The following is a 26573-nucleotide window of genomic DNA, read 5'->3' on the forward strand; positions in this document are numbered from 1 at the left end:
GCCCCTCCAAAACTTCTGCCCTCCTCCCACAGCTGTATGGGGGCAGCTCTTCTCCAGAGCACTGGGTGGTCCTTTGTCTTTGGCTGCAGCCCTGAGATGAACACTTGAGCACACTGGGCAGGCTTGCTGGTGATTCACAAGCTTTGCTCTGCACTACCAGCTTCTTCTCCCCAGGCTACCCCCGATACTGCTTGCAACAGTCATTCTTAAGAAAGGTGGGAGCTTGCCTGGCCTCAGCCGCAGCTGAGGCAGGCCCTTTACTTATCTCCCTAAAAGAACCAGCAAGGCAGACCTAGGTTTTATTCCATGTGACTTGGGACCCCTGTGATATTGGGCAAATCATCTAGTCTCCCAGAGCCTTGGTTTCCTCATTTTAAAATGGGGTAGTAGTAGCATCTTTCTAATGTGAGGATGGATTGAGACAATGCACTTAACCCAGGACCTGGCATAAAATAGCTTCTGAATAAGTCATATCTAATATTTTTAGTTGTTCCACGGACTTCAGTTTCTGATTTGGAAAAATAAGCATAATAACAGTTTAAGCTTCCTAACGTTGTTATAAGAGATAATGAGGTAATGTATGAGATAGCAGTTATGAACGATTCCCCAACAGTAGGTGAAAAAATGGGACCTTTCCTCGATTCCCTAAATCAGACAATCGTCATCTAAGCTTTTAACCGCCCACCTTACGGAAAATTTAATCTCATTTTATGTTTGCTGGCTTTCTTTCACTCTCTTTTCCCACAATTTAGCGTCTTGCAAAAAGCCTCTGTGGGTTTTATGTTGAACAGACTATCTGGGCGAGAGGAAGGCCTGGGCTTAGAGACCATGCTGGGTTATGGGATATGCACCTTGCTCAAGCCAGTGCTCCCCCTAGGTGGTGCTGCTCTGAGGCTCCATTGCAGGGTCTTGTAGGAGTTTGAGCCAGGGTAATCTTTCTCCCCTTTCCAAAGACTCAATTCATAGTGGTCCCTATTCTGGGCCCCCTGTGAAAGTGGGGTCCAGGCTCTTTTCCTCCCCAGAAACCCTGTGATAGGTAGAATTTTGGCTCCCATTACCTTGCTCTCTGGTGTTACTCCTGTGATTATGGCAAAAAAAGGGACTTTGTGGAGGTAAGTAAGATTAATAATCAGCTGACCTTAAAGTAGAGAGATTATCCTGGATTATCTAGGTGGACCTAATCTAACCACAGGAGCTCTTTCTCAGCCTTGTAATAGAAGGGGAAGTAAGAGATATGAAGAATGAGAAAGATTTCACAACAACTTCACAACAAATTGGCTTGAAGATAAAGGTGACATGTGTCAAGGAAACAAGGGCCTTAGTTTTACAACTGAAAGGAATTGTATTCTTCTAATAACCTCAGTGATCCTGGAAGCAGCTTCTTCCCCAGATCCTCTAGGAAAGAGGCCAGCTCACCCAACACCTTGATTTTGGCCTTGGAGGCCCTGAACAGAGGGCCCAGTTGTGCCCACTGTGCCGGAATTTCTGCCTCACAGGATTGTGAAATTATAAATGGTTTCTGTTTTAAGCTGTTAAACTCATGTTTATATGAAACACGTTATAGCCGCAAAAGAAAACGAATATAATACTCAAAAATCCATTCTTTTTCTTAGTCTTGGGGACTCTCCTCTCCTCAGGTTCAGAAGCTCCTGCTTCTTCAACTCTAAGCCCTCCAAGACAATTGGGCACAATTCACCTAGAACCCCTGGTTGTCACAAACAAAAGTTAGGGTAGAGAGTTTCTGAAAATTTCTGGTTTTGACTGTATAATTCAAAAAGCTTTAGGGCACCTGTGTGGCTCAGTTGGCTAAGTGTCTGACTCTTGATCTCAACGCAGGTCTTGATCTCGGGGTTGTGAGTTTGAGGCCCGTGTTGGGCTCCATGCTGGGCATGGGGCCTACTTAAAAAAAAAAACAAAACTGTGAGTCTAGGAGATACAAAGATTTAGCTGCTTTCTTATGATGGGAGGAGGGATGAAATGGACAAAAGCTAAATGAGTATCTCAATAAAGTTTCCTGCCACATATATAAGTACTTAGCTTAGTACTTAATACACAGTAACTAATATTAATATTAATTTTCTGCCCATTCTGCCTGTCCTGACCTAACTCTGTCCAGTTTGATCCCAAATTGTCAAAACAGTGTCTGTCATGCAGGGATGGAAGTCACTCTAGCGCCAGAGGACCCCAGCATGGAGTTGCTGATATTCAAGATGTCTTCTGGCAAGCTGGCTCCGCCATGAGGAAGCCTCCTCATCCTGGAACTGCAAAGGCAGAGCTAGACACACCTCTGGCCCCAGAAGAGTTTTGTTTCTGCATCCAGGACAGGGAAGATGGCCTTGTGTTGTAGACCAGGATTCTACGGGGATAACAGGAGCCACCTCTTCTAAGAGAGCCTTCTCTTGGAATAGGTGTGCACACTGTGTCAATGGAAAGCTTATTCTCAGCTCCCTAAATCCATCGGGTACCACAAAAATGGCCTGTATAACATACCCACCCATTCTAGCTCAACACAATTTGAGGGCAGAGATGGTAGAAAAATCTCTCAAGAAATCGACACACACCTTTCTCCAACATTGGGCCTTTATCTGTTTCAATTCCCATCTCTTTGGTTGCCAAATATCTATCTGAGGACACAAGCTGTGTCAGGCACAGTTTTGGCCCTGAGGAGACAGAGATGAAGAAGACAGACTGAGTGCCAGCCCTCATATTTTGTGAGGAAGAGATCGCAAATAACCACATCTTGTTAAATGAATTAATGTGTAATGATCCTCGTGGTGCCTCCTGACACCTGGGCTCCAGCCGCAGCCTCAGTTCCTATGGCTAGCTGAGATAGTTTTGAGGACACCACCAGTTCTGAGGGACTGTCTCCATGACTACACATCAGCAGATGCTCCCACTCATCCTGCCCTGACAGCACCGAGGGCCCAACCCTTCATTCTCTTGTACTACCTGTAAGAATCATTCTTGATATTTGGTAATTGATGATTTAGCATCGTGAAATCATGGGCCAACCTGATCGCCAGAGTTGTTTACATCTCCTCTGTGGTCTCGCTTTCATGGGTTCTTGAAAATCATATTACAAGCTCTCCAACCACAAGCTCCCAAATCTTTGCTTCCTGCCCAGTAGGGGATGTCCCCACCTAAAACCTTTCCAGCACTAGTGTAGTAAGAGTTTTTTTGCCCATGTTTTTCCCTTGCTCCTTCTCCTTTCTCACCACCATGGTGCTTCCCTGTGTGGCCCTGCATGGGGGGGGGGTGCCCCTTCCTCTTGGGGACCGTAAGTAATAAATTCTTTTTTTTTTTTAAAGATTTTATTTATTTATTTGACAGAGAGCGACAGAGAGAGAAGGAACACAAGCAGCGGGAGTGGGAGAGGGAGAAGCAGGCTTCCCGCCGAGCAGGGAGTCCAATATGGGGCTCGATCCCAGGACCCTGGGATCATGACCTGAGCCGAAGGCAGACACTTAACGACTGAGCCACCCAGGTGCCCCAGTAATAAATTCTTCTTTCAATGGCATTGACCTCTATGTGTCATCACTCAGTCATATTGATAAATTAAATCCAAGGTACATTTTATTTTATTTATTTATTTTTTTAAGATTTTATTTATTTGAGAGAGAGAGAGCACATGAGAGGGGGGAGGGTCAGAGGGACAAGCAGACTCCCTGCCGAGCAGGGAGCCCGATGCGGGACTCGATCCAGGGACTCCAGGATCATGACCTGAGCCGAAGGCAGTCGCTTAACCAACTGGGCCACCCAGGCGCCCCAATCCAAGGTACATTTTAAAATGCCACCTGGCACAGCTTAGACCAAAGACTGGCCAGGCCCTGGAGGAGCTAAAGTTGTGAGCAGGGTGAATGTGATTCAGAGATGATATCAGATTCCTCCCCAGAGACCCCACAATACTTTCTCTGCTCCAAGCCTGCAGGCCTCCCTCCAAGTATGCCAAAGTTACTTAAAGACTCCCCAAACACTAATCTCCAGTTGGTCCCAACCAGGATGTTCCACTCCTAGTCTCTATCTGCCACTCTGTATTTTGAAATACCATATAGAGGGAGGGCTGAATTTCTGGCAGCATCAAAGCCAGCTTGAACAACTGACAGGACAGCGCAGGCCCAGGTGAGTGGCCCTGGAAGCTCTTCTCCCCTTGAAATCAGTCCCGAACATGGGGTAGCCCGAGCCCCAGGCTCCAGGGCTGGGCCAGAGGAAGGAAGAAAGAGGAGAGGTGTCTGCTCTGGTCCACTAAGCTAGGTCAAATCACCCAGAGTTCAAAAAGTTAAGGATACACACTCTGGAATGAAATATAATCATCAGTGTGTATATGTGAACATATCTGTGAAAGCATGTGTACTCTTAACAAGAGTGTGATGCATAACCGAGCTCTGCCTTGGCTCAGCACTGATTCTCAATTCATCATGTACTCCAGCCCCTTTGAATCAAACCTACCAGCTACTACACAGCCCGTGCCCCTCGCCCCTGTGACTCAGAATTCAGACAGAATTCATCCTGGCCCACCGTCGGCTTCGCCTTTTCCTGTCCCTACCATAAATGCTTATTGAGGAAGCAAATACTTTATTGAAGTGCAACTTGCAGGTTACATTTGTGAACTTCCCATATGGGAGGCATTTAAAGGATATCTTGGAAGAAGAGGGCTCTGGGTGTGTTTCTGTGTGTTCACAAGTGTGTGCACACCTGTGGAGGGCATCTGTGTGTCCATGGTGTGTGAGTCTCAGTATATGGGTCTTTATGAGGTGCATGAATGAATGTGTATATATTATGTGGGTTTAAGATATACCTATGTTTGTGAGAAAGCATATGTGTTCTGAAAATGGAAACTGCAGAGTATTTTATACGGAATGCAGCCTTGGGTGCAGTATGTATATATGTAACTGCGTGTGCGTGTGCGCATGCGTGCTCTCGCGGGGGGTGGGGGTAAATGGGTGCTATACTCCCATACCTCTAGGTGAGCATCTACACCCCAGTTCACTCCCATCTCTGTACCTAGCAGACGGGATGGCAGAGTTTCTGCAGGCAGGTTTTCCTACAACTCTGGATTCCCTCGGAGGAATCCTAGGGCTAGGAATGGGTCACTCTGGGTCTGGGGGTCCCTCCTGACCAGTCCTGCCCTCTCCACCCTGGGAAGTTCCCTCCCCAGACTCGCCCTCATCATCGGCTTCAGCCAGGTCCTCAGGCATTGGCCACTCTCGAGTCTGCCACTCGAGCCGTTCGATGCGGTAAGCGATCTTGAGTGCGCTGGACTCCAGCTCGGCCAGGAGGCGAGCGAACTTGGTCTGTAGATCATCGAGTTGCTCGTCAAGGCCTCGTAGCCGGGACTCTGTGGCTTCCTGGAGGGCAATCTCAGCTGCCTCGGCATTTACGTCCAGCTTGTTCATTTTGAGCAGGATCTCACGGCCCTTTTCCTCCATGACGACCTGGGCCTGGGGATACTCGCTCAGGACTTCCCGCAGGTCCTCCTTGCTCAGGCAAAACAGGTCTGAATACCCCAGACTCTTGATGTTGGCTGTGCGGCGGTTTCCAGACATGTTTCCTGTGGCCCATGGGCAGACACATGGGAGGACAGTTAGTCAGGATAGGTGTGGGGGTTTCTCAGTCCTGAAAGTCCCCATCTCCATATTTCTGCTTTTGGGCCTCTCTATTAATTCTTTCATTCAGTAATGTGACTGGGGACCAGGCCCTGTGCTGGGTGGGCAATAGTGATCTGCCTGCAAGAATTCATAGTTTAGAGGCAATAGGCATTTAACGGGTTAGTTACAAAACAGTGTAGCTGGTGCGGTGTAGACATATGCATCCAGTGCTGTGGGAAGATAGGTAAAGAGCCCCTCACAAGCTGGCAGAAACTTTTGGAAGTGATGCCTGACTGAGCAGGAGGTCAGAGGGGAAGGGCAGGGGGAGGGGCGGGGTGGCGTCCCAGCAGAGGGATGGGGGCAGCAGCCAGTTAGGTGGCTGGAGCAAACTGTAAGCAGTCCAGAGTGGCTGAAGGACAGCGTGGGAGGAGAGTGGAAGGAGGAGGGGAGGGCGGGGCAGGCTGGGTGTGGCAAGCCATGCCAGGGAGTTCAGACCTTATGCTGAGGGCAGTGGGAAAACACTGAAATATTTTAAGTGGTGGAGCTGTATGGTATCATTCACATTTTAGGAAGATATTGGTGAGAGGTTGTGGGAAAGATCGATTAGGCTGAATGCTGCAAAGCTCAGAGCTAGAAGGACTCAGAAGGGGCATAGGAACTGAACACTTGCTATGCACCAGACACTGTCCTGAGGCCTTACCCACAGAACTCCTCTGATCCTCACAGATAACTCTTTGGGTTCTTAAAATCACCCCTGTCGGAGAGATGAGAAAACTGAGGCCTCAAAAAGGGAAATGACTTGTCCAAAATCATGTAGACAGCAGCTGACTGCATCCAGGAAGTGGAGCTTGAAGGGTCCTTGGAGGACAGATGCGAGGCCTTTGGAACAACTAGAGAGTGAGATCCCCAGGCTGACAGCCTGTGTGGCTTCTGTCAGTGACAGTGCGCTCTCCCCGCCCCCGCCATGTTCTTCCATCTCCTGGAGCCTCAGTGCCTTTGCTTGTGATGAGGCATGCCAACAGCGCCTACTGCAAAGGCAGATAAAGGAATCAATGAGCCAGGGTGCAGCACCTGGCCTGGCCTGGAGTTGGTGGAGTGAATGGCAATGCCTTCCTTCTAGCCTCCTTTCCCCTGGGCTGTGAGAAAGTTCCTTGTACTGACTCCAAGTGTGTGTCCTTATTACCTCAATGACCTTGGACAGTTTCCCAAACATCTCTGTCCCCCAATTTCCTCACCGTGAAAGTACAGATAATAGTACTGAATTACGGTGAGAATTGAGTGAGTTGGTACATGTGAAGCACTTTGAACGTGGCATGTAGTTAGTGTGCAATAAATACTATCTATTCTTATTCTCATCATCTCTGTCACTTTCCACTGATCTGTTGGTATCTCGGGTTGACACCCACAGAGCAGATCTACCTCCTCTTCTCAAGGATCCACACTGTACACTAACCTTGGCTCAGCTTCTTCTCAGGGGACAGGCCCTCCATGTCCTGCTTCTCTTGTAAGCCCTCTAGTGACTCAGGTCAAGGCCAGGTTTCTGTAGCCTGTAGGCCCTGAAGTACCATTTGGTCTCAGGAGAGGGTTCTGCTGTCCCACCCACCAGCCCTGTCCTGGAACAAACGCTGAGGTGCCTACCTTTGATGTTGATGATGCTGATCTCCCCAAAGTAGAGCCCCGCACCAAGCACAGCATACTGTGTGATGCCATCATCTGCCACCACGGCCAACTGACCCTCACGGATGATGTACATCTCCCGGCCAATGTCCCCCTTGCGGCAGATGTATTCGCCTGGCGAATAGGTCTGGGGCTGCAGCTTTAGCACCAGCTCCTCCAGCAGGCTGGCCTCACAGTTCTGGAAGATCTGCACCCGGCTCAGAGTAGACAGGTGTACGGACACGGCCACTTCTGCCCGCAACCGCTCAGGCAAGTGCTGTAAGATGGCTACCTCGTTGGTCATCTTCTTGTTGATCTGCAGGTGCTGGTACCTGGGGGCAAGGGCAACAGTAGTTCCTCACCAGCCCCCTACATGCCTGCCTCTATTCCTTCCATCAGGGTTTAGCCAAGCTTCGGCCAAGGACCCGATCACCCTGAGATCTCACAGGGGTCATGGGAACGCTGGATAGTTGGCTGATGAATATCTTCATTCCAGGATTACTTCACAGATATGTTTATACCTCTTCTTCCTCACCCAGGGCCTGAAAGCCTCCACCAGTTGACAATGAATAAGACACCCTTTACCTACTGTCAAGTTTCCCCCCCACCCCCCACCATTCAGTGATGCCTCGTAGCATCCCACTGATACCTACTTCAATGACTGAACCCTGTATCTAGCGGTCCTCTGCTTTGGCTCCTAGCTTGCTGACATTTCCTTTTGTTCATCCCATCGTATGGACACCTATGACATAGTCAACCATCTTGTTGGCCATCCCCTGGGAAGTATGGCTCTTCTCTCTTTACCCCTTCCAGGGCCTTCTGAGCCCTACCAGGCAGTGGCAGTTTTTATTCCAGGTTATCCTTCCTTGGGTATGAGTTCCTCTCCCTATCAATCTCTTATCCAACCCAGCCCCCTAAGTCCAGATGCAACTAGTAGAAGACATTCTTTTCTAAGCCCCACCCAGTGACCCCCCCACCCCGATGAATGCCATGCCCTAGTTGCCCTGCCTGGCCCGCTAGGCAATAAGGACCCAGCCACTTTCCTCAGGCTTTATCCAGAACACCTCTCCGTGTCCTGGTCTGGGGCCCCAGCATCCTCACCAGTCAATAATTCGCCGCTCCAGCTGGCGGTTGACGTTCTGCTGCTTCATGTACTTCTTCACCAGTGCATGGTCCGGGTAGAAGGCTGCATCTGCAGTGTTCATGTTGTAGATGACAGAGCTCATGCTCCCCATGATGGTGGCAAAACCCATGACAGCCAGCAGGAAGTCGCCCACCATGAAGAGGTACTCTTCCTCCCGCGCGGGCAACGGTGTATCGCCCACGGTGGTCAGGATCAGCGTGGAGAAGTAAAAGCTGTAGAAGTACTGGCGCCGCAGACGCTCAAAGCCAGGCTGCGCGGGGTCAGGGTACACCCAGGCGTCACGCCCGAAGCCCAGGTACCGGGACAGGGCAAAGTACAGGCAGCTGTTCCAATGGATAACAACAAAAATGTAGAGCATCAGCTTGGTGATGCGAAAGACGTTTGGGTAAGCTGTGCGGGTCTCTGTGCGGTCAAAGGCCTCAAAGAGGCGGGGCACACGCAGAAAGCGGTTCAGCCTCAGCATGGGGGTGTGTGGGCCCAGCCGCACATAGGCCACATCTGTGGGCATGAGGGAAACCAGGTCCAAGAAGAAGCTCCAGGTGCGAACATAGCGACTTGAAATCCTGCCCTTGTCCTCCACCAGGATGCCTTGGTCCAAGAATCCTGGGGATGGGGCGTGGAGACAGGCCGGGGTCAACCAAGAGATGGGGTCAGGCATGGGGCTGAATCAGGGCACCTGCCTGCTGCTGTAATAAGGGTGAGGGTGGGCAGGCCAGGGTAGGACAGGGAGACAGACATGGGGACAGGGTGGGGGTGGGCATAACCTTGCTCCAGGGTTTCTGGGATGGGCACAGGGGTGTTGTGAAGCATGGAGACATGTGAAAGTGCTCTCAAGGAGAGGGTCACTTCCTTGTGACTAAGAGGCCCTCTTTAGGAAGGTAACATGAAACAAAGGGTCAGCCTTGGGCTCACTGACCTGTGTGGAAGCGTACCACGATATCCAGTAGGTATAGCAGGTCACTTGTGTAGTCCAGCACTAACCAGGCCACCAGATAACTGTGTTGCAAGTCAGGAAAGCAGGCTCTGTGTGGTGGGGACAGAAGAGATTGGCTCAAGAGCACCCTCTGTGTAAGGCAATCTCCCCAAGGCACTCAGCACTCTGCCCTGGGCCCTCTCTTCTGTGCTGCCCCTCCTTCCGGCCTGGCCCAAGGGCCTGCCCCTTTCCTTGGCCTGACCCTTGAGCCCTTATCTCTGCTTAAGGCCCTTCTTCCAGCGTCCTGCCAAACCTGCACACGATGATGATGAGGTTATACATTACTGGGAAGACCATTGTGTTCAGCCACCAGTAGTAGTAATCCCCAGATGGGTCTAGGACAGGCAGTGACTTCCTGTGGAAGGAAGAGGAGAAGCAGGGTTTCATTTTTTTCACCAGACATTCATTGTTGAGTTTGTCACCGGGGACATCAAGAAGAATCAGGCTCCATCCAGTTAGGTGGACAGATTGGACGCAGGGGACCAGGATCTCTCACCTGGTCTTGGATGGGGCAGAGGGGCTAGACTCTGTCGTCTTCACTTTGCTGTCCTGGCTCATGCTTCCGTGGCCTGGTGCCTGGAGGTGGGGTATCCAGGGCCTCTGCCTATAGTGCCTGCCTGGAAGAGGCTGCCCTTGGTCTCCCGCTGTGACTCCTCTGCCTCCGACTTCTGAAGCTCTTAGCAACACAACCAGGGCCAGCCCCTACTGAAGGTGCAGAGGCAGTGTGGCCCCAGCACCCCGCCCTGTCCCCCAGGGCCTGGGCTTACACCTGCCCAGCTAAACATCTCTAATGAGGTCCCTGGAGAAGGTGGGGGTGCATACCTCAGAAGTAAGCCTGGGCCTTGTTCCTTCCCCCGCCCTGCCAAGCTGCACAACTTAGGGGTCCTCTAAGTCAGGAGAGGGGCCTGCCAGTATAAGCTCAGTCATTCCGTTTTACTTTGTGCAAGTTCTCCGCTTGGGCCTCATTATTTATTCATTTAACAACTATTTACTGAATGGCTCATTTGTGTCAGGTGCTGAATTAGTCTCTAGGGACAAAGCTTGTCACATCAAATGTGAGCTCTGTTTTCATTATCTGCACACTTATCTACATCCGTGCCCACTTTATCTCATTTTTTTAAAAAAAGATTTATTTATTTTAGAGAGAGAGAGAGTGAGAGTGTGTCGTTTGTGTGTGTGTGTGTGTGTGTGCACGGGCCAGGGGAGGAGCAGAGGGAGAAGGAGAGAGAGAATCCCAAGCAGACTCTCTGAGCATGAAGACTGATGGGGGCTTGATCTCATGACCCCGAGATCCTGACCTTAGCCGAAATCAAGAGTCGGACTGCTTAACCGACTGAGTTACCCAGGCACCCCCCACCTTACCTCATTCTTACTGGATGAGTGTGATGGGGGCCATTCTGTGGAGGTTTTGCCCCATTCCTTTCCTGTTACCTCTAGTACCTGATCCCATCAGCTATTCCATGTGTTATCTAGATCCCCAACCTCCTTCAGTTTTCCCTTTCTATGAACATGCTTAAATCTCTCCCATACCAAAACAAACAAAAAAATCCTGAAAATTATCCCTCAACCTGATGTCCCTTTCACTTCTATCATCTTTTCTCAGTCAACAGGTCATAATCAGAAAAACTGCTGTGAGCCAAGCCAATATTATGCTCAATATTGGGGATAAAAGATGAATGAAACACACTCGCTGCCCTCTAGAAACTCAGAGTTTGGTAGGGGAAATAGTCAGGTAGATAGGCAGTTACATATCAGTTTGATGGGTACTCTATTAGGTGGATATACATAAGGCTCTTACACTATAAGAAGGGTCCCAACTGAGCCTGGGTTCTGTAGGATGAATAGGAGTTAGGTCTAGAGATGGGAGAATAAAGAGCAGTAGAGGCAAAGTGCATAGAGTGTGCAAAGGCATAGAGACTTTAAAAAACATGGGTGACTGGGAGACATCAACTGGTTTCTGTAGAGAACGTGAGGGGCTATGGGTGTGAGAGGAAGCTGAATGGAGGACAAGAGGACAGCCCAGGGAGAGCTTTCTCAGCCATTTTATAAAGCTGGGGTTTTATCTTAAAACAATGGAGAACTTACGAAGTGTTTTGCATAGTTAAGTGGTATGGTCAGATATGTATTTTTGGAGAGTTTCATGGAAGAAATGTCTATAGTCCCCAACATTTTATTTTATTTTTTTTTGAAATCCTCTTTTCCCATGGCTTCTGTGACACCATAATTTCTTGGTTTTCTGTTTATTTTTTCTTAGTCTTTTCATAAGCTTATCTGTCCATCCTTTCTGTGTTGGCGTTTTTAAGACTCTGACCTAGGCCTTCCTCTCTTTGCATGCTCCTGGCTCTCTCTGGCCAATCTTGATTGCCCACAGGATCTTCTTTCCCATCTACTGACTCCCAGAAACTCTGAGCTGCAGACCCATCTATACCACTAACTGCTCGCTGGATGTCCTTACTTGGATATACCACAGTCACCTTTAGCCCATTGGGTCTATAATTGAGCTCATTATCTTCCTTCATCTGTTCTTTCTCTTATAAGCCCTCTTTCTGGTCTTTCAGGCCAAACATCTAGCACTAGTATTTATTATTATTACTATCATTATTATTATTGTATGACATTGTATGACATTATGGCAGTTTGACACTCCTGCCTTGTGACTGTTTCAACCAATAGAATATAGCAGGAGTGACTTCTGAGGCTGGATCATAAAAGGCTATGCAGCTTCCTTCTGGTTCACTTGGGAATGCTCGTTGTCTGGAAGCTCCCCATCAGGATATTCCCTCTTGGAACCTAGCTGCCACATTGTGAGAAGTGCAAGCCACAAAGACTAGTCATGTCTCTGTACTGTGTTTGACAGTCCCCGCTGAGCTCAGCCTTTGAGCTGTACCACCCAGGCATCAGACATGTGAAGAAGAGTGAAGAAGCCTCAGATGACACTAGCCACCAGCCTCAAGTCACCCCCAGGCATTCGGGTATCTTATATGAGGCCCCAGGCATCATGGACTAGAGATACACCATTCTTGCTGTGTCTTGGTTGAATTCCCAGAATCTGTGAGCATAAAGAAATAGTCGTTGTTTTACACTACTAAGTTTGGGATGATTTGTTATGCAGTATGGTAGCCAGAACAAACATATATTAAAAAAGTGCACATTTCCTAAGTATACAGCTTGATGAATTTCATAAAGTGAACACACCCATGTAACCAGCACTCATAAGAACCCCACTCTGCCCCCTTCCAGTCCTTGCTTTTCCAAGCATAATCACTAGCCTGACTTCTAATACCATAGTTGAGTTTTGCCTGTGAATGAACTTATATAAACTAAGCATCAGTTTTTAATCCTTTTATTTTCCTTTCATATGCATCCAGGCATCAAGCCCTGGTGCCCTACCTTCTAATGTCCACATGTCCATTTCTCTGTAACTTTACTACTTCAGTTTGGGCCTTACCAATTTGACCATGTATAAAATTCTTTATAGTTCTCTGTTATCCCAAGGATAAAATCTAAACTCCTTCACATGGCATACAAATCTCCCATTCCTGACCTCTGTTCATGTCTTCAGCCTCATCGCTAGTGTTTCCTTTGCATGTTGCCTGGGCTCCAGACGTGCTGTACTGATTGTAGTTCCCAAAGCACCTCCCCCCTGTTGTTCATTCTTCCTTGCCTTGGTATGGGCTGATCCATTTCTTTTTCTTTTTAAATACTTTTTATTTTAAACGAATTTCAGGCTTACAGAAAGTTGCAAAAAAGGTGTAGAAAGTTCCCGTAAACTTCTTAGCCACATTCCCCTGTTATCATCTTATATAACCAGAGTACAATGATCAAAACCAGGGAATTAACATTGGGAATAGTTTGAACTAAACCACCGAACTGATCTGAAACTTTCATTTCTCTTAGTTTACCACACTCTTGCTTGTTTCTCTGCTCAGACATCATTTACTCCTGAAGGCTTCCCTAAGCCCCTTTTGCCCTTCTTTCCCTTAAGGGCTGAGGTCTTGCAGGGCAGATATGGGTTCTAATTGATCTGGCTGGAATCCTGCCTGGCGTGGAGGTGCTTACTCCGTGTTCCTTGAGTTAATGAACAAGACGGTGTCCAAGGCGGATCACGGAGTAGCTGGTGTTGGGGAAGCTAGGAAGGGGCGGTCATCGGCCGGGTACAGTCCAAGCCGTGCGCGCAGATGGGGCAAAAACGACCTAGTCTGCAGTCAGCCCTCTCGTGGGCTCAGCTTTTCCACAGGCCCCACGTACCTACTGACTCCTCCCCTCAGACCTACCTTTCGTGCTAGCTCCGCCCCGTCCAGCCCACTCTTCCACCCTAAGCACCGCCCAGGACCATTGGCCCCGCCCCCCACGCTAGTCTTCCAGCCTCTGTTCTCTCCTAAGCCCCGCTCTTGGCCTTTCCGTGCCTCCTAAAGTCGCGTCCCTCCTTAGGTCCCGCTTTCTGCCCTCTGGTTCGACCTTTCCTCCTCAGGCTCCGCCCCCGCCCTACGGACCTCCGCCTCCTCAGAAGTCTTTCCCTATGACACGCTGGAGTCCTTCGGAGGGGCGGGGTTTACAGAACGAAGGGGCGGGACCCAGGGAAGAGGCGGTACTCCTCGCTCGGAATGCCGTCGGCGACCCCGCCCCGGCGCTCGGCCGTTGCCAGGAAACAAGCATCGGCGCTCCGGCTCTGGCCGGGTCCAGCCAATGAGCTGGCACGCCACTGCCCAGCGGTGCGTCGCTGGGCGGTTACGTGGGGTGCGCGGGGGCGCGGGTTGCGTGTGGCGCGGGGCGGGGCGCGGCTGGTGCGCCTGAGGAGCGATGGCGGCGGCCTGAACTCACCTAGCGGGGCTGCGGCGATCGGGCCTGGTCAGGATCGGGGTTCTGTGAGTGAACGGCAAGTATGGGCCGCAGGGCCCGGAGAGGCCCGTGAGGGCTGAGGGACTGGGGAATGACGGCACCGGATTTGGTGACTGTACTGGTTATGAGGGGACAGGGTGAGGGGCTGGCATGTGGTAAGGGGCCGGGTGTGAGTGTCTAAGGTAGGGGAGCAGCTTAAGAGCCTAAGGGTGAGCGGGCAAGTGCGGAGCTGGGCAAGAAGAGGGGCTAGGGGTGCTTTTCGAGGAGCCAAGGGAAAGGGACTTGTGAACACGGTTTAGTGAGGGGTTTGAAGCACCTGTGGGCAGGGGTGAGGGCAACCCTGGGGCCAGAGTGGGGCCTCTGCGGGGAGGGGAGAGTAAAGGGCAAAGGCGGGAGCGTGCGGGCTGGTGGGGAATGGGTGAGGGAGTTGAGGCTAGGGCATGAGGGAAGGAATGAGGATTGTGAGGCTCGGATGAGGTTGAGGTTGGTTCTGGAGCCTACTTCGATGGAGTGTCCTGCCCAGTGTCCTGCCTAGTTTCAGACCGAGTAGGACAGCTTGGATGGAAATGTTGTGCACTTGGCTTTTGGAGGACAGAAAAATGAAGGCGTCATGGGCAGTAATAATTATGATAATGAAAATTATTTTTGAGGCTTAGTTTTCAACCAGAGTAATCACTGAAACTGCCGGTTTCTCAAGTTCCTCTTTGGGACTCCAAACTTGGAGATGGTCCCTCTCATGGAGGTTTTTTTTTCTTTTTTCTTTTGCCTGCGACAGCCTATGTTTGTTTTCTCTCCACTGCTTCTGGGCAGCCTTACTCTGATGCTGCTCCTCACCTGTGCTTAGCTGTGGGGCTCTTACGGTTGTCATCTAAATTGGCCTAACCATTTTCAGTAGCTAATTCTACTTTCATGAGAGTCACATGGTTTGTTACATACAACACTATATTTAGGCTCTCAAACAGAATGGCTTTGCTCTCAGTTTCTTACAGTTAAAAAAAATTCCACTTTATTGAGGTAAATTTATATACAATAAACTGCTCATATTTAAAATGTGCATAAGTTTCGCCATATGTTTACGTCTGTGAAACCATCACCACTTTCAAGATACTGAACATTTCTACTGCCCCCAGAAGTTTTCTCCTATCCCTTTGCAACTCATTCCTCTGTCCATGACACATTTTTGGGTTTACTTTATTAGTATTTTGCAGGTCCCTTTCTCCCTGCCAACCCACACTCACACGAACATTTTAAAAGTTCTAGACAGTTGGGTTAGCACTCAGTTATAATGGGCACTTCACTTTCCCACCACTAAATTTTCCTCTCTAGTGACAGTCGACCACAGAGCCCAGATACCTTCCCCAACCTCAGGGAGATTTAGGCCTTTCCTATCCGGACTGTTCTCTTGAGAATTAGGGGTAGCCCAAGCCCAAGTTGCCATTCTGTTCTAGAGGCTCAGCCTCTGTTCGGACCCATGGTATGTTTTCATTGCTTCTCTCTGGAGGCCAAACATTTTCATGCTAGTGGAACCCTTGACCATCTACCCGGATGGGCAGAACCCTGTAGAACCAACATGTATCATAGCAGGGTTTGGAGCAGTGATTCCTAAACACTGGGCCAAGGATAGTGCCAGTTCATGATAAAGATTTCATCCATCCAAGGAGGAAGGAGAGAAAAATAACATATGAAATATGAGTTTTTCATAAAGATAAGTTCATTTTGAGATTATTCTTTTAGTGTTAAAGTGCTTTCTGACTGATGAAATAATGGTGACAGTAGATGGTGGGTTTTAAAGAAATGGTCTTATTTGCCAAAATAAGTAACAAGCCTATTTTTAAAATTTTTTAGAAATTATTTTTACTAGTTCCTGAAATGGAGAAATTTAGAGTGATGAAGCGTGGCTGTTGTTGTTATGGTTGAGAAAGCCTGTGTTTAGACTAATTCTAGATAACTTCTGACATTTGAACAGCATTCATTCAATCTCACATTTCACTGGGTTTACATACTTTGTGCAGTATAGATGATGAATCAAATTCATAAACCAGAGGTCACATAGTGATAAAGTGGCAAAGCTGAACCCAAACTTTGGTTTCCTGAGAGTGGGTGACTTGGGGAAAGAAGGTTTGTAGCAGAGAGTGAGAGCCATGTGGACTAAATGGCACCTTAGGTATGGGAAGAGTTGTGATGACTCGGAGGACATTATACTGGCAAAAAGCAGTTTTTATGATTTGTAGTATTAATGTGGTTCCAAAAGAGTTAAAGAGACTTTGAGGGTGACATAGAGATGAGGGTTCTGTTTAATATTGTGGCAATGACATGGGAACAGGTAGGTATACTTAATACCTGGATCACACTGTGATAGTGGTAGGATGAGTCAAGTCGTCAGAGCATTGTTAGGGACTGTCCAAATTCTTGGGTGTTCTGGAGAAAGCACTGGGTTTGGTAAGCTATATTGAACTCTGTTGAAATAGTAGTGCAGGAAGTAAGATGGATTTTGACTTAGACATACAGCCCAGTGGTAGATCTCAGAAGAAGTAACATAAATGAGGGTAGTGATGTAGAGATAGAAACATGTTTGGAGTGCTGTATGTAACCGTTTATTCCATATCTGCTATACACCAGGCACTCTGCTAAGTGCTGGGAGAGCAAGTTCATTCATTCATATATTAATTCATTTATTCATTCAGCACATACTTTTTCAGTATGTAGTCTGTCCTTATGAAGCTTACATTTTATGAGATAACAAGATAAATAAGACACGGTCCTCTGAGGTCTCAAGGAATTCGCAGTCAGGTTGGGAGAGGTAGATACATGAGAAGATGATTTCAATTTAGAGAGAGAGAGTGAAATACAAAAGCATATCATGGGGATGTAGTCTCTCCCTGTGTCATATATAGTCCATGGTCTACCATATATCTGCACAGGTATTACAGATTTATACATCCAAAACAGCACTCAGTGTCTTTGCTCTGAGAGTGTGCTGTTGTATCACATGCTCTATCTCAGTCCAGGCAAGGACTTCAGTGTCCTCTTCATTCTTTCTGCTCCTTCACCCCCTGTATTTAATCACTCACCAAAATCTTAATATGTTTCTCTCTAAATTATTTTCCTCTTCATCTCCATGGCTACATCTTGACTGTTAAAGCTTTAGTTTACTTCTCCTCCTCTCTCATCTGGATACCCCCCCACCCTGCAACACTCTCCTGCCTTCAGACTTGCTCTTTTCTAGTCTGTCCCTAGAATGGTCTTTCTAAAAATACAAATGTAATCATGGAGCAGCTTTGCTTAAAAACTTTTGGCTCTTTGTGTTCTGTAGGACAACATCCAAATTCCTTAATATGGCATCATTTGGCCTCAACTCACCTCTCCAGCCTCATCTCCTGCCACTCCCTACTTTGTGTTCTAGCTTGAATAAATTGTTCACAGTTCCCTAACGAACATGTTACTTTTTTGAGCCTTGAGATCTTTGTAATAGCTGTTTCCCTTACTAAGAATATTTTTTCTTCTCTGCCCAGTGAACTTTCCTTGTTCTTTAGGATCTAGTTCATTCTCTCCTCCTCTTTTTGACATCTTTGTCATCATCACCCAAGAGGGGTGGAGAAAGAGCCATGTGTGACGTGGAGATTCACTGCTGTAAAGGGGAGTCACCGTGATTGAGGTTCACGTTGTGTAAAGGCTGTGCTGGAGTCAGGTGAGATTCCCTGCAAGAAGCAGAGGTTCTTGAGGAGAGGGGAGGGAGTGAGTTGGGACCACACATTGATAGCCCATTTGTCTTATATATGTAGGCTGATGGATGGACAAGCGGGGAGGATATGTGTAAGCTGAGCTCTAGGTTAGTAGGCTCCTGTGAGGTTCCCCTCCCCTCCCCCGCCCTTTCGTACTCCTATGAGGTTTTAATCGGATCTTTCTACTTGAGTATTTAAGGTAATGGCTCATTCATGCCTCTTATGTCGGTAATCAGTCATCTTGCCTAGGAAGAACCATTGTACAATGGGAGAGAAACCTCAGGACTTTACTGACCTGTTCTTGAAAGATCATTTTGGTCTCTCCCTGTCTGCTGCAGGTGTTGCAGGTGTATCCCTGCTCTCAGCTCCCTCCCTCTCTTGCCTCTCCCAGGGCAAAGGTTCATAAGGAAGGCTGAGCCACTTCCTGCCCTGTGCCTACTATTCTGAGGTTGGTGGATACCCTTGCTGAAAGTGCCTGTAAGGCTGTATTTTGTGCTGTAAGGTGAGTGACTGACCTTGGCTGTTTGTGGGTCTAAAGATCAGCTCTTTCTTCCCCCTTTTCCCCTGTGGCTGAGCCTGAAAGTAAATCTGGGAAGAGGGGTCTACTCTTTTTTCTAGACTTTGCAATGAGAGGAAAGGGCACAGTAATAGGGTGGTGATTCCATTCTCTTTGTCTCGTTTTGAACTTTGCACAGTTAGCAGGGAATGAGAGTCTTAAGTAGGTGACAGGAACACCAAGCTATGGTCTTCTTTTGTGTTTTTGCAGTATGTGAAGGGGGCCCAGGTTAAGTGTTAGCTTTTGTGTTCTGAGACACTGATTTCAGTGTGGCTCTTCTCTTTGAGGTCTTTGAGAGTTGGAGATGGGGGGATGAAGAAAGGTCCTGGAGGCTATCCTGCTTGGGTCTGTGAGCAGTGCCCTTTGTTGGTCAAGCAGTGAAGCAGAAGTGGGCACCCCAGTTATATTGCAAGGTAGGAGTTGGTTGTTAATCTTTGGAATTGAGTTCTAGGAGCAGAAGGCAGTTTAGTTTTGGACATGTTAAGGCTTTACTTTGCTGAGACTGGATGCTTGGCTCTTCTTCAACTCATCAGAGTATGAGTGTGGGGTGGTAGGGATGGACATGTGAGAGCAGGTTAGATCTCTCAGTCAGAGGTGAGAGTACCTTGGTCAGATAGGATCGGGAGAGGGAAGGGAGAAAGGAAAATGTTATTTACAGAGCACCTGCTTTATATGCCTGGTGTGCTACATAGGTTATTTTATTTTTTAAAACAGTAACAGTACTTCATCAGGAATTTATAGATAAGGAAACTGAGGCTCCCATGTGTGAAGTGATTTATTTAAAGTCACACAGCTGGAAAATGGTGGACTGAGATTCAAACTGGAGCTCCTGTTTTACCTACTACTTTGTGTTACTCTTACTTGACCTTAGGTCCTCTATTTATTTTCAGTCCTCAAATGAGATATGATTGAGAAAGCATTCTCTAACCAGTAATGCTCTTGTACCAGTTAGGGTCCTTGCAGGGGGCAGGTCGCACACATTTGGTTTGGGAAGAATTTAATAAAGGGATTATATTTACAAAGGCATGGGTAGAGTTTAAGGAAACCAGCAAGGGGAGATGCAGTCTCCAGGGCTACTAGCAGTGAGAGTGCTACCAAAAGGGGACCTTTCTTACCAGTATTCTCAACTGTTGGCTTTGCTTTCCCCAGCCCATGCTTAAGGACTTGGGCAGACAGATAAGTGCCTTTTCCAGTACAACCCTGCTGCTGGTAGCTACTAGAGTGTCCATACCATGTGTGGAAACCACTGTGTGGAAACCATGTGTGGAAAGACCGAGCATCCGTTTTGTGGCTCTACCACCTTCTCACTCTTCTTCTTTGCCACTCCCACTCTCTTGGGTGAGTGAGTGAGGGAAGGTTAGGTGGGTGGAGGGTGGTAGTAGATATTAGCGTCCCTGTTTCAGATTTCAGATTTACCTGAACTGGCACCCATCCTTTATTACTATTTTCCTCCTTCCTCAGAGAAAGTGTTATACCTCTTTTTCTCAGATTAGTCCTATATCTATCTGATTTTTCTGTCAGTTATCCCCATCTTACTTATCCACAACCTGTTACTTTCTTTATACTACTTTTCCTCACTTGACAGACATACTTGAGGCTCTCCATCCTAAAATAAAACAAAACCAAAGGATAAAAACTCTTTCTTTTGACTCCTTACCTCCCACCCCTCCTAGCTTCTTTAAGCTATTGCCCTATTTTCATCCTTTCCTGTGTCACTGACTTTCCTGTATTGCATGTTACACTTTTTTGCCTCTTAGTCATTCTTTAACTAATTACTTTCCTAAGTTTATCTAAAACTTGATTGCTAAAACTGACTGATCATTTTTAATCTTCATTCTGCTTAGTCTCTTTGTAGATCATACATTATGGCAATCTCCACTTTCTTGAAACTTCCTTACCTTGATTTCTAGATTATCATTATTTCTTGGTTTTTCCTTCCATTTCTGGCTAGCTTCACAGTCCTCAAAGACACTCCTCCTTTGCTTTCCTAATTTCTGGTTTTCCCCAGGATGTCACCCTCAGCTCCTTTCAAGGTCTGCTGTTGTCTTTGGATGATTTCATCCATCTCCATAGCTTCATCTATCACCTATAAGCTATTGACTCCTGGATATATATCTGTAGTCTTGATTTCACTCGAGCTCAAGTGTAATATTTCTCTTTGCTTTCTAGACATCATGGATATCCTATAGGTGTCTCATAGCATAATGTGTCTCAAAGCTTAACAAAGCGTATTCATCCTCTTTTCTAAAACACCTTTGTTATGTGTTCCTCACCTATTAATGGCATTATCTTTTACTGAATCTCTTTACTTCATATTAGGGTCTTCTCTTATCCTCCATCCATTTGTCAGGTCTTGTTTGTTCAAGGTAAGTGAATGCAGATGATCTGCATTTGCATCCCAGTCTTGCTACTTACCAGTTGGCTAACTTTGACAGTTTATTTGACCTTCGTAGGTTTTGATTTTCTCATGTGTAAAAAGGAGATACTAGTACATCTAGAGTTTTAATGGGGTTTAAATGAGCTACTACATACAGTGCTTAGAGTAGAGCCTGCCATGTAGTAAGTGCTCAGTATATGTTAGCTATAATTATTTTTCATTTAGCATTCAGTTCCACAAGCATTTTTGAATGCCAGGCACTGTTGGCACTGTAATTGCAAAGAAGAATGAATGGTATGGTCCCTTTTGAAGGAGCTTGCTATTATTGGCAGGGATATTACATGTGTAAATAATTTCATTATCACCTGGGACATGTTAAGATAAAGGTGAATCTCATGTTTATCTTTTCTAATCTTGCTCTTACCACCTTACTTTATCTGTCATCTGCCTCTCTCTATTCCACCTTAGACTGCTATCTGACATCTTTTTAAAAGCAAATTTGATCTTGTCGTTTCCTTGTCTAAAAACCTCCTTTGTTTCCAGGGTGTCAGTAGATAAAACTTAAACTTTTTAGCATGATACTCAGTGATAATTATAACCTTCACACATGTTTACTCTTCAACTCAATAATGTTTCTTTTTTCTCTAAGTACTCTGTGATTAGGCCACCCCAAACTTGGAACTGATTTTCAGATTTGTCATGTTCTTTCACAGTGCCATATTTTTGTACATACTGTTTTTAATATGAAGGCCTTTCCCTCTGCTCTCTTTGTGGCCAGTATCTCATTGCTAAGGGCTTAAGTCAGATATCACCTCTTTTCTGGAATCCTGTTATAATCTCTCAGGCAGAATTAGTTGCTTTTTTTCATGTCCCTGTAACTCTTTTGTAAATACCTCTGTTTATAATATTCATTGGAGTTTTTATTAATGCTCCCCATCCAACTGTTTTTATCTGTCTTCGTATTTCCATTGATTATTTAGCAGAGTACTCAGTACTTTATCAGTATGGATGTACTTAAGTTAATCAGTGAGTGAGCCCTGCCTGCTGTTTAGGATTGGCCCTGCCCTTTATTGTAAGACTGTCTCCTGTTGTATAGGTTTCCTTAAGCCTAGTTGCTACCTTCCTTTAGTTGTGAGTTGGTAATGGTGAGAGAGAGTATCTGGGTGGAAGGGAATGGTTTTAACCCGAGGGCTAAGTGTGGGGCTGGTGCCAGGTCTCTGGGTTCCTTCAGCCTTTGTTGAGCTTAAAGAGGAAGGACAACTGAACCACACCTTTCCTCTGAAGTTTTTGTACTTGTGAGAGATAATAATGCTGAGGGGGTGAGGGGTGCGTTGGAGAAGGAGCTGTGAGTTATTGTCTAGGCCAACAGCTCTTTTGGTAGTTTTCCCCTTTCTCTAGTGAGGGTGTCCTGTCATGTCCCCAGGAGTGAGTGTTGGATATATCTGGCAGGAGTTGGGTGTATGTGTGTGTATGGGAATGTGTCCCTGTGTTCTTTGCGGGAATGAAAATTGTTCTGCTCTTTTGGTTTGCTCTAGATTTCCACCTCTTATGTGTGTATTCAGCTAGTTAAGGGTCTGTTGGGTTATTTCCTACTGGGTAGGCTTCTAGGGAGGGACTGTGATTGGTAGAAAAAAATTTCTTCCTCAGTACTCCCAGGTGGTTGGAGTCAGATCAAGACTGTGAAGGGGGGGTGGGAGGCAAGACTGGAAGCATGGAGACCAGATTGGAAGCTATTGCAATAGTAAGACATGCTTTGAGGGTATAGGTGATAGGGTTTGCTGATGAACTGGATATTGGAATTAAGGAAAAGAAGAAATAAGGATGATGCCCAAGTTTTTGGTCTGAGCATGTAGGTGAATGTTGGTATCGGTTCTTGAGATGGAGAAGGCTGGAGGAGTAACAGGTTGGGTGGTAGAAGTGAGTTCTGTTTTAAACACATTACATTTAAGATGTTATGTGTGTGCATGTGTACGTGGAATTCTCAGTGGATTGGTGGCTCTGGGTTCCTCCTGTTGGGGAGTGGAGAGAGGCAAACTCCTGTTGATCTCTTCCTTTCTCTCTCTCTTTGAATTAGATTTGCAGGTCTGGCCTGGGCAGTGACCTCTGGGCTCACTTCTCCAGCCTGGTGTATTCTTTGGCTCCATGGCCAGCTACTGGCTCCTGCAGACCGGATGAAGCAGACTAGAGACACAAGTGGAGAAAGCCTCCAGCTGGCAGACTCTCAGAGTGTGGCCCTCTGGCCGCTGGCCCTGCCCAGCCTGCCTCATGGAGAGGATGAACTGGCTGAGCAGACTGGCCTCCCGGGGCCCTGGACACCGTGTCCCTCAGGGGGCCAGTCTGCAGACCCCTGTCATGGCTGACCCTGAGACCTGCCTCATGGTCTTCAAGAATCACTGGTCCCAGGTAGGAGATTCTATGCCAAATGGCCTGATCTACTGGCTGCCTGAGTCCTTCCAACCTTCTGTGTTCTCTCACCATCCCATTTAGTCATCATATTGTCTTAGATTCCTGCTATCTTCTGTCCTGTTCCTCTAGGCGGTGCGAATCCTGGAGCGGCAAGGTCCTCGGGCAGCTCCTGGGGGTGCAGATGATCTCAGTGCTGTGCGCAACCACACTTACCAGATGTTGACACTGCTGGTAGAAGATCGTGCTGTCCCCTCAGCCCCCACGGCCCCTGGGCCCTTGCTGGAGTTTGCTCTGCGTGAGGACCTGCTAACCCGTGTGTTGGTGTGGCAGCTTCAGTGGGATGAGCTTGGGGATGGGGTTGAAGAACGGCGAGCTGAGCAACTGAAGCTGTTTGAGATGCTAGTGAGCGAAGCTCGCCAGCCACTGTTGCGACATGGACCGGTTCGTGAGGCTCTGCTGACCTTGCTGGATGCGTGTGGCCGCCCTGTGCCCAGTAGCCCAGCACTAGATGAAGGCCTGGTGCTACTTCTCAGCCAGCTGTGTGTGTGTCTGGCCCGGGAGCCTTCATTGCTCGAGTTCTTCCTACAGCCACCTCCTGAGCCTGGAGCTGCCCCCCGTCTTCTCCTCTTTTCTCGCCTTGTTCCCTTCGTCCATCGAGAGGGCACACTGGGCCAGCAGGCTCGTGACGCCCTACTCCTGCTCATGGCTCTGTCAGCTGGGAGTCCCACTGTGGGCCGCTACATTGCAGATCACTCTTACTTCTGCCCGGTCAGCACCTCCTGGGATGGGGGGGTGGGGTCTGGTGTGTAGACATTGGACAGCACCTTGCTATCCAGAAGATGTGGAGGGGCTATGTATGGGGTCCTCCTTTAGGTAGTAGCCCCCTAGGTTTGAAAGCAGTACCTGGAGTTGGGGTGGGGATGAAACATGGCTTAGGTGGATAGCACAGGTACTAAGGCTCTTCATGGGTCAGTGTTCCCAGGGCCAGTGTTCCCAGCACATTCGGTAACTAAATATGTGCTTTGGGTATAGCTCTTTTCCCACTCCTGTCAAAACTCTGGGTTAATAACTCCCCTGCTCCCCTTTTTTTATATTGCCTGAGCTTTTGGTAACCTGTCCTTGGGGATGGCCCCCAGGTGCTGGCCACAGGGCTGAGTGCCCTGTACTCCTCACTGCCCCGAAAGATTGAGGTTCCAGGGGATGATTGGCACTGCCTGCGACGGGAGGACTGGCTGGGCGTGCCAGCCCTTGCGCTGTTCATGAGTTCCCTAGAATTCTGCAATGCAGTCATTCAGGTGGGACTCGGGTTCCCAGGAGGTCTGGTCTTTGGTCATTCTGGGGAGATGGGGGAGGGGGCACATTCCCTGGAATTCTGCTATTCTGCCATCTTGGGGGTAGGGTATTCTGCTCCCTTCCAGGCAGTGGCCACCTCACATTCCTCCTCCCTCTCTCTTGCACCCCTACAGGTGGCTCACCCTTTGGTGCAGAAGCAGCTAGTTGATTATATCCATAATGGGTTTCTGGTGCCTGTCATGGGCCCTGCCCTGCACAAGGTGAGAATTATGGGTGGCAAGGCAGATTAGGGTATTAGGCTGAGGGGTGGTGACCTGAATGCCAGGACCAATGTGGGAGGCAGTGGGCTGGGTACTCCTCCCTTTTTCCCTGTCTGCTCCTGCTTCCTCCTCAGAACTCAGGGAAAATGACTCCGTATAGGTGCAGGGGAGCCCTAAATCTCCAAACTTTCCCTTCCCTTCGTCCAGACCTCTGTGGAGGAGATGATCGCCAGTACCGCCTATCTGGAACTTTTCCTGCGGAGTATCTCAGAGCCTGCTTTGCTCCGTACCTTCCTGCGATTCCTGCTGTTACACCGGCATGACACCCACACCATCCTTGACACCCTCGTTGCCCGTATTGGCAGCAACTCCCGGGTATGGCCCCTACCTCTGTCCTGGCTTACCTGGGTGAGCCATCTTCTCTCTCTGACCTTTGTTCTGGGAGGGTGCGCCTGCCCTTCTTTGGCCTTTGTCTCCAGCAGTCACTTCAAAGTTAGGTGGCATTTCCTTTCCAGTATTAAACTTTTGACCATTTTGGGTACAGATTTTAGTCTACTCCCTTGCTTTTGTAATATATGAATCTAGAGCACAGTTACTTTTTCTGGATAGCTGGCCGCTCATCATGACTAGAGGTTTTGCCATTGTGCTATACTTGTAGCCTTGGCCTGAGGTTCTCTTTAGCTGTGTATTGTTCTGTGGCCTGCTGTGGGTGACTCGGGATCACTTCTCCAGGTTTTGTGTCTGCTTTGATAGGTGGTCCTGCTGCTACTGGTATGCTTAGCTTTTCTCTGCTTTGGATTTGCTGCATTTGAACTATAACTCGAGGCACCCATCCGCCCACCTACCTACTTAAACATTCCCTTTTCCTGAGCATTTATACTGAATGTTCACTACATGCCTTACTGTTTTCTCATACTAAGGATAAATGGTAAACAGGGTAGGCATGGTTGCTGACTTCATGGAGCTTCCTTTAGAGACATACAAACCCATTAATAAAATAATTAAAAATTGTGGTCATTGTTATGAAAAAACTAAACAGCGTGCTTATAAAATAATAGGGTGGTCAGAAACCTCTCTGAGGAGGTGACATTGAGCTAAGACCTAAAGGTCATGAGGGAGTTTGCCTATTGAAGAACAAGTGGAAGAAGAGTCTGGGCAGGGGGAGCAACATGCAAAGGATATGAGATGGGGGTGAGCTGAATGTATTTGAGGACATGAAAGACCAGTATGAATGGAGGAGTAGTGAGCAAGGGGGAGAAGGAAATGAAATGAAAGTTGAGAGGCAGGTAAGATTCAGATCATGCATGGCCTTGTAGACCATGGTGGGAAGTTTGGATTTTAACCAGTAGAAATATATATGGCAATAGGAGTAAGTAGTTTCCAAGTAATTAAGACCCAAAGTCTGTCTAGGGGAATAAAGCATTCGTTTAGTCATGGATTTTATGGCATTTATTTGGCTCTGAAACCATTTTTGTTTCCTTCTTATTACAAATAATTGAAGTTCCCTAGGTCCTTGTGTTTAAAATAGAAGTTCTTGGATTACTAAAGATTATGGAAAACTGTTCAAATAATTGAGATACCTTGAGATACCTGTAGTCAGCCTCATGGTAGGTGAGGTTTCAGGAGAGCTATGAATGACGGAAGGGTATAGAATAACTAAGGGTATCTGAAGGGTATCTGAATAACTAAGGGTATGGATGAGATATTCCACACTGGATGAGACCAGTGTTTCTGAACCAGGTGCACACTTCAGAATTTGAAA

The 26573-nt window shown here is 47.6% G+C and overlaps 2 protein-coding genes across 17 annotated transcripts in view; one reads left to right on the forward strand and one right to left on the reverse strand.

Moving 5' to 3' along the window:
• Positions 1–26573, forward strand: part of FHIP1B (FHF complex subunit HOOK interacting protein 1B) — a 142753-nt gene that overhangs the window by 106185 nt on the left and 9995 nt on the right. For 3 of the 16 annotated variants that reach the window (XR_014138719.1, XM_081798685.1, XM_081798697.1), the window contains exons 1-8: positions 14124–14223; positions 17710–17885; positions 18258–18421; positions 22927–23255; positions 23388–24026; positions 24395–24553; positions 24725–24811; positions 25019–25219. Coding sequence is in view for 15 of the 16 variants with exons in the window: in XM_081798685.1 (XP_081654811.1) it covers positions 23118–23255; positions 23388–24026; positions 24395–24553; positions 24725–24811; positions 25019–25219 (1224 nt within the window). In the remaining variant the exon portion in view is untranslated. Of the gene's footprint in view, positions 1–14123; positions 14235–17709; positions 17886–18257; positions 18422–18762; positions 18889–22926; positions 23256–23387; positions 24027–24394; positions 24554–24724; positions 24812–25018; positions 25220–26573 lie in introns of those variants that run through there. The other 13 variants (XM_081798696.1, XM_081798698.1, XM_081798688.1 and 10 more) reach the window with 12 other exon arrangements.
• On the reverse strand, positions 3342–9958 carry CNGA4 (cyclic nucleotide gated channel subunit alpha 4). Its single transcript, XM_006747498.2, has 6 exons — positions 9855–9958; positions 9612–9713; positions 9302–9408; positions 8343–8988; positions 7224–7573; positions 3342–5548 (listed from the first exon to the last, which is right to left on the reverse strand). The coding sequence occupies exons 1-6, from the start codon at positions 9914–9916 to the stop codon at positions 5088–5090; spliced, it is 1728 nt and encodes a 575-aa protein (XP_006747561.1). The 5' UTR covers positions 9917–9958; the 3' UTR covers positions 3342–5087.

Source organism: Leptonychotes weddellii, chromosome 11 (assembly GCF_054177405.1).
Source record: "Leptonychotes weddellii isolate Sample4059 chromosome 11, ASM5417740v2, whole genome shotgun sequence".
Lineage (NCBI taxonomy): Eukaryota > Metazoa > Chordata > Mammalia > Carnivora > Phocidae > Leptonychotes > Leptonychotes weddellii.

Excerpts from the sequence above, each read along its gene's own strand:
- CNGA4 (XM_006747498.2), bottom strand. The coding sequence starts at position 9,916 with ATGAGCCAGGACAGCAAAGTGAAGACGACAGAGTCTAGCCCCTCTGCC. Across the intron at positions 9,409-9,611 it reads CTCATCATCATCGTGTGCAG|AGCCTGCTTTCCTGACTTGC; the intron begins GTTTGGCAGGAC and ends CCCACCACACAG. Across the intron at positions 8,989-9,301 it reads CGTGGTACGCTTCCACACAG|GATTCTTGGACCAAGGCATC; the intron begins GTCAGTGAGCCC and ends CCCCATCCCCAG.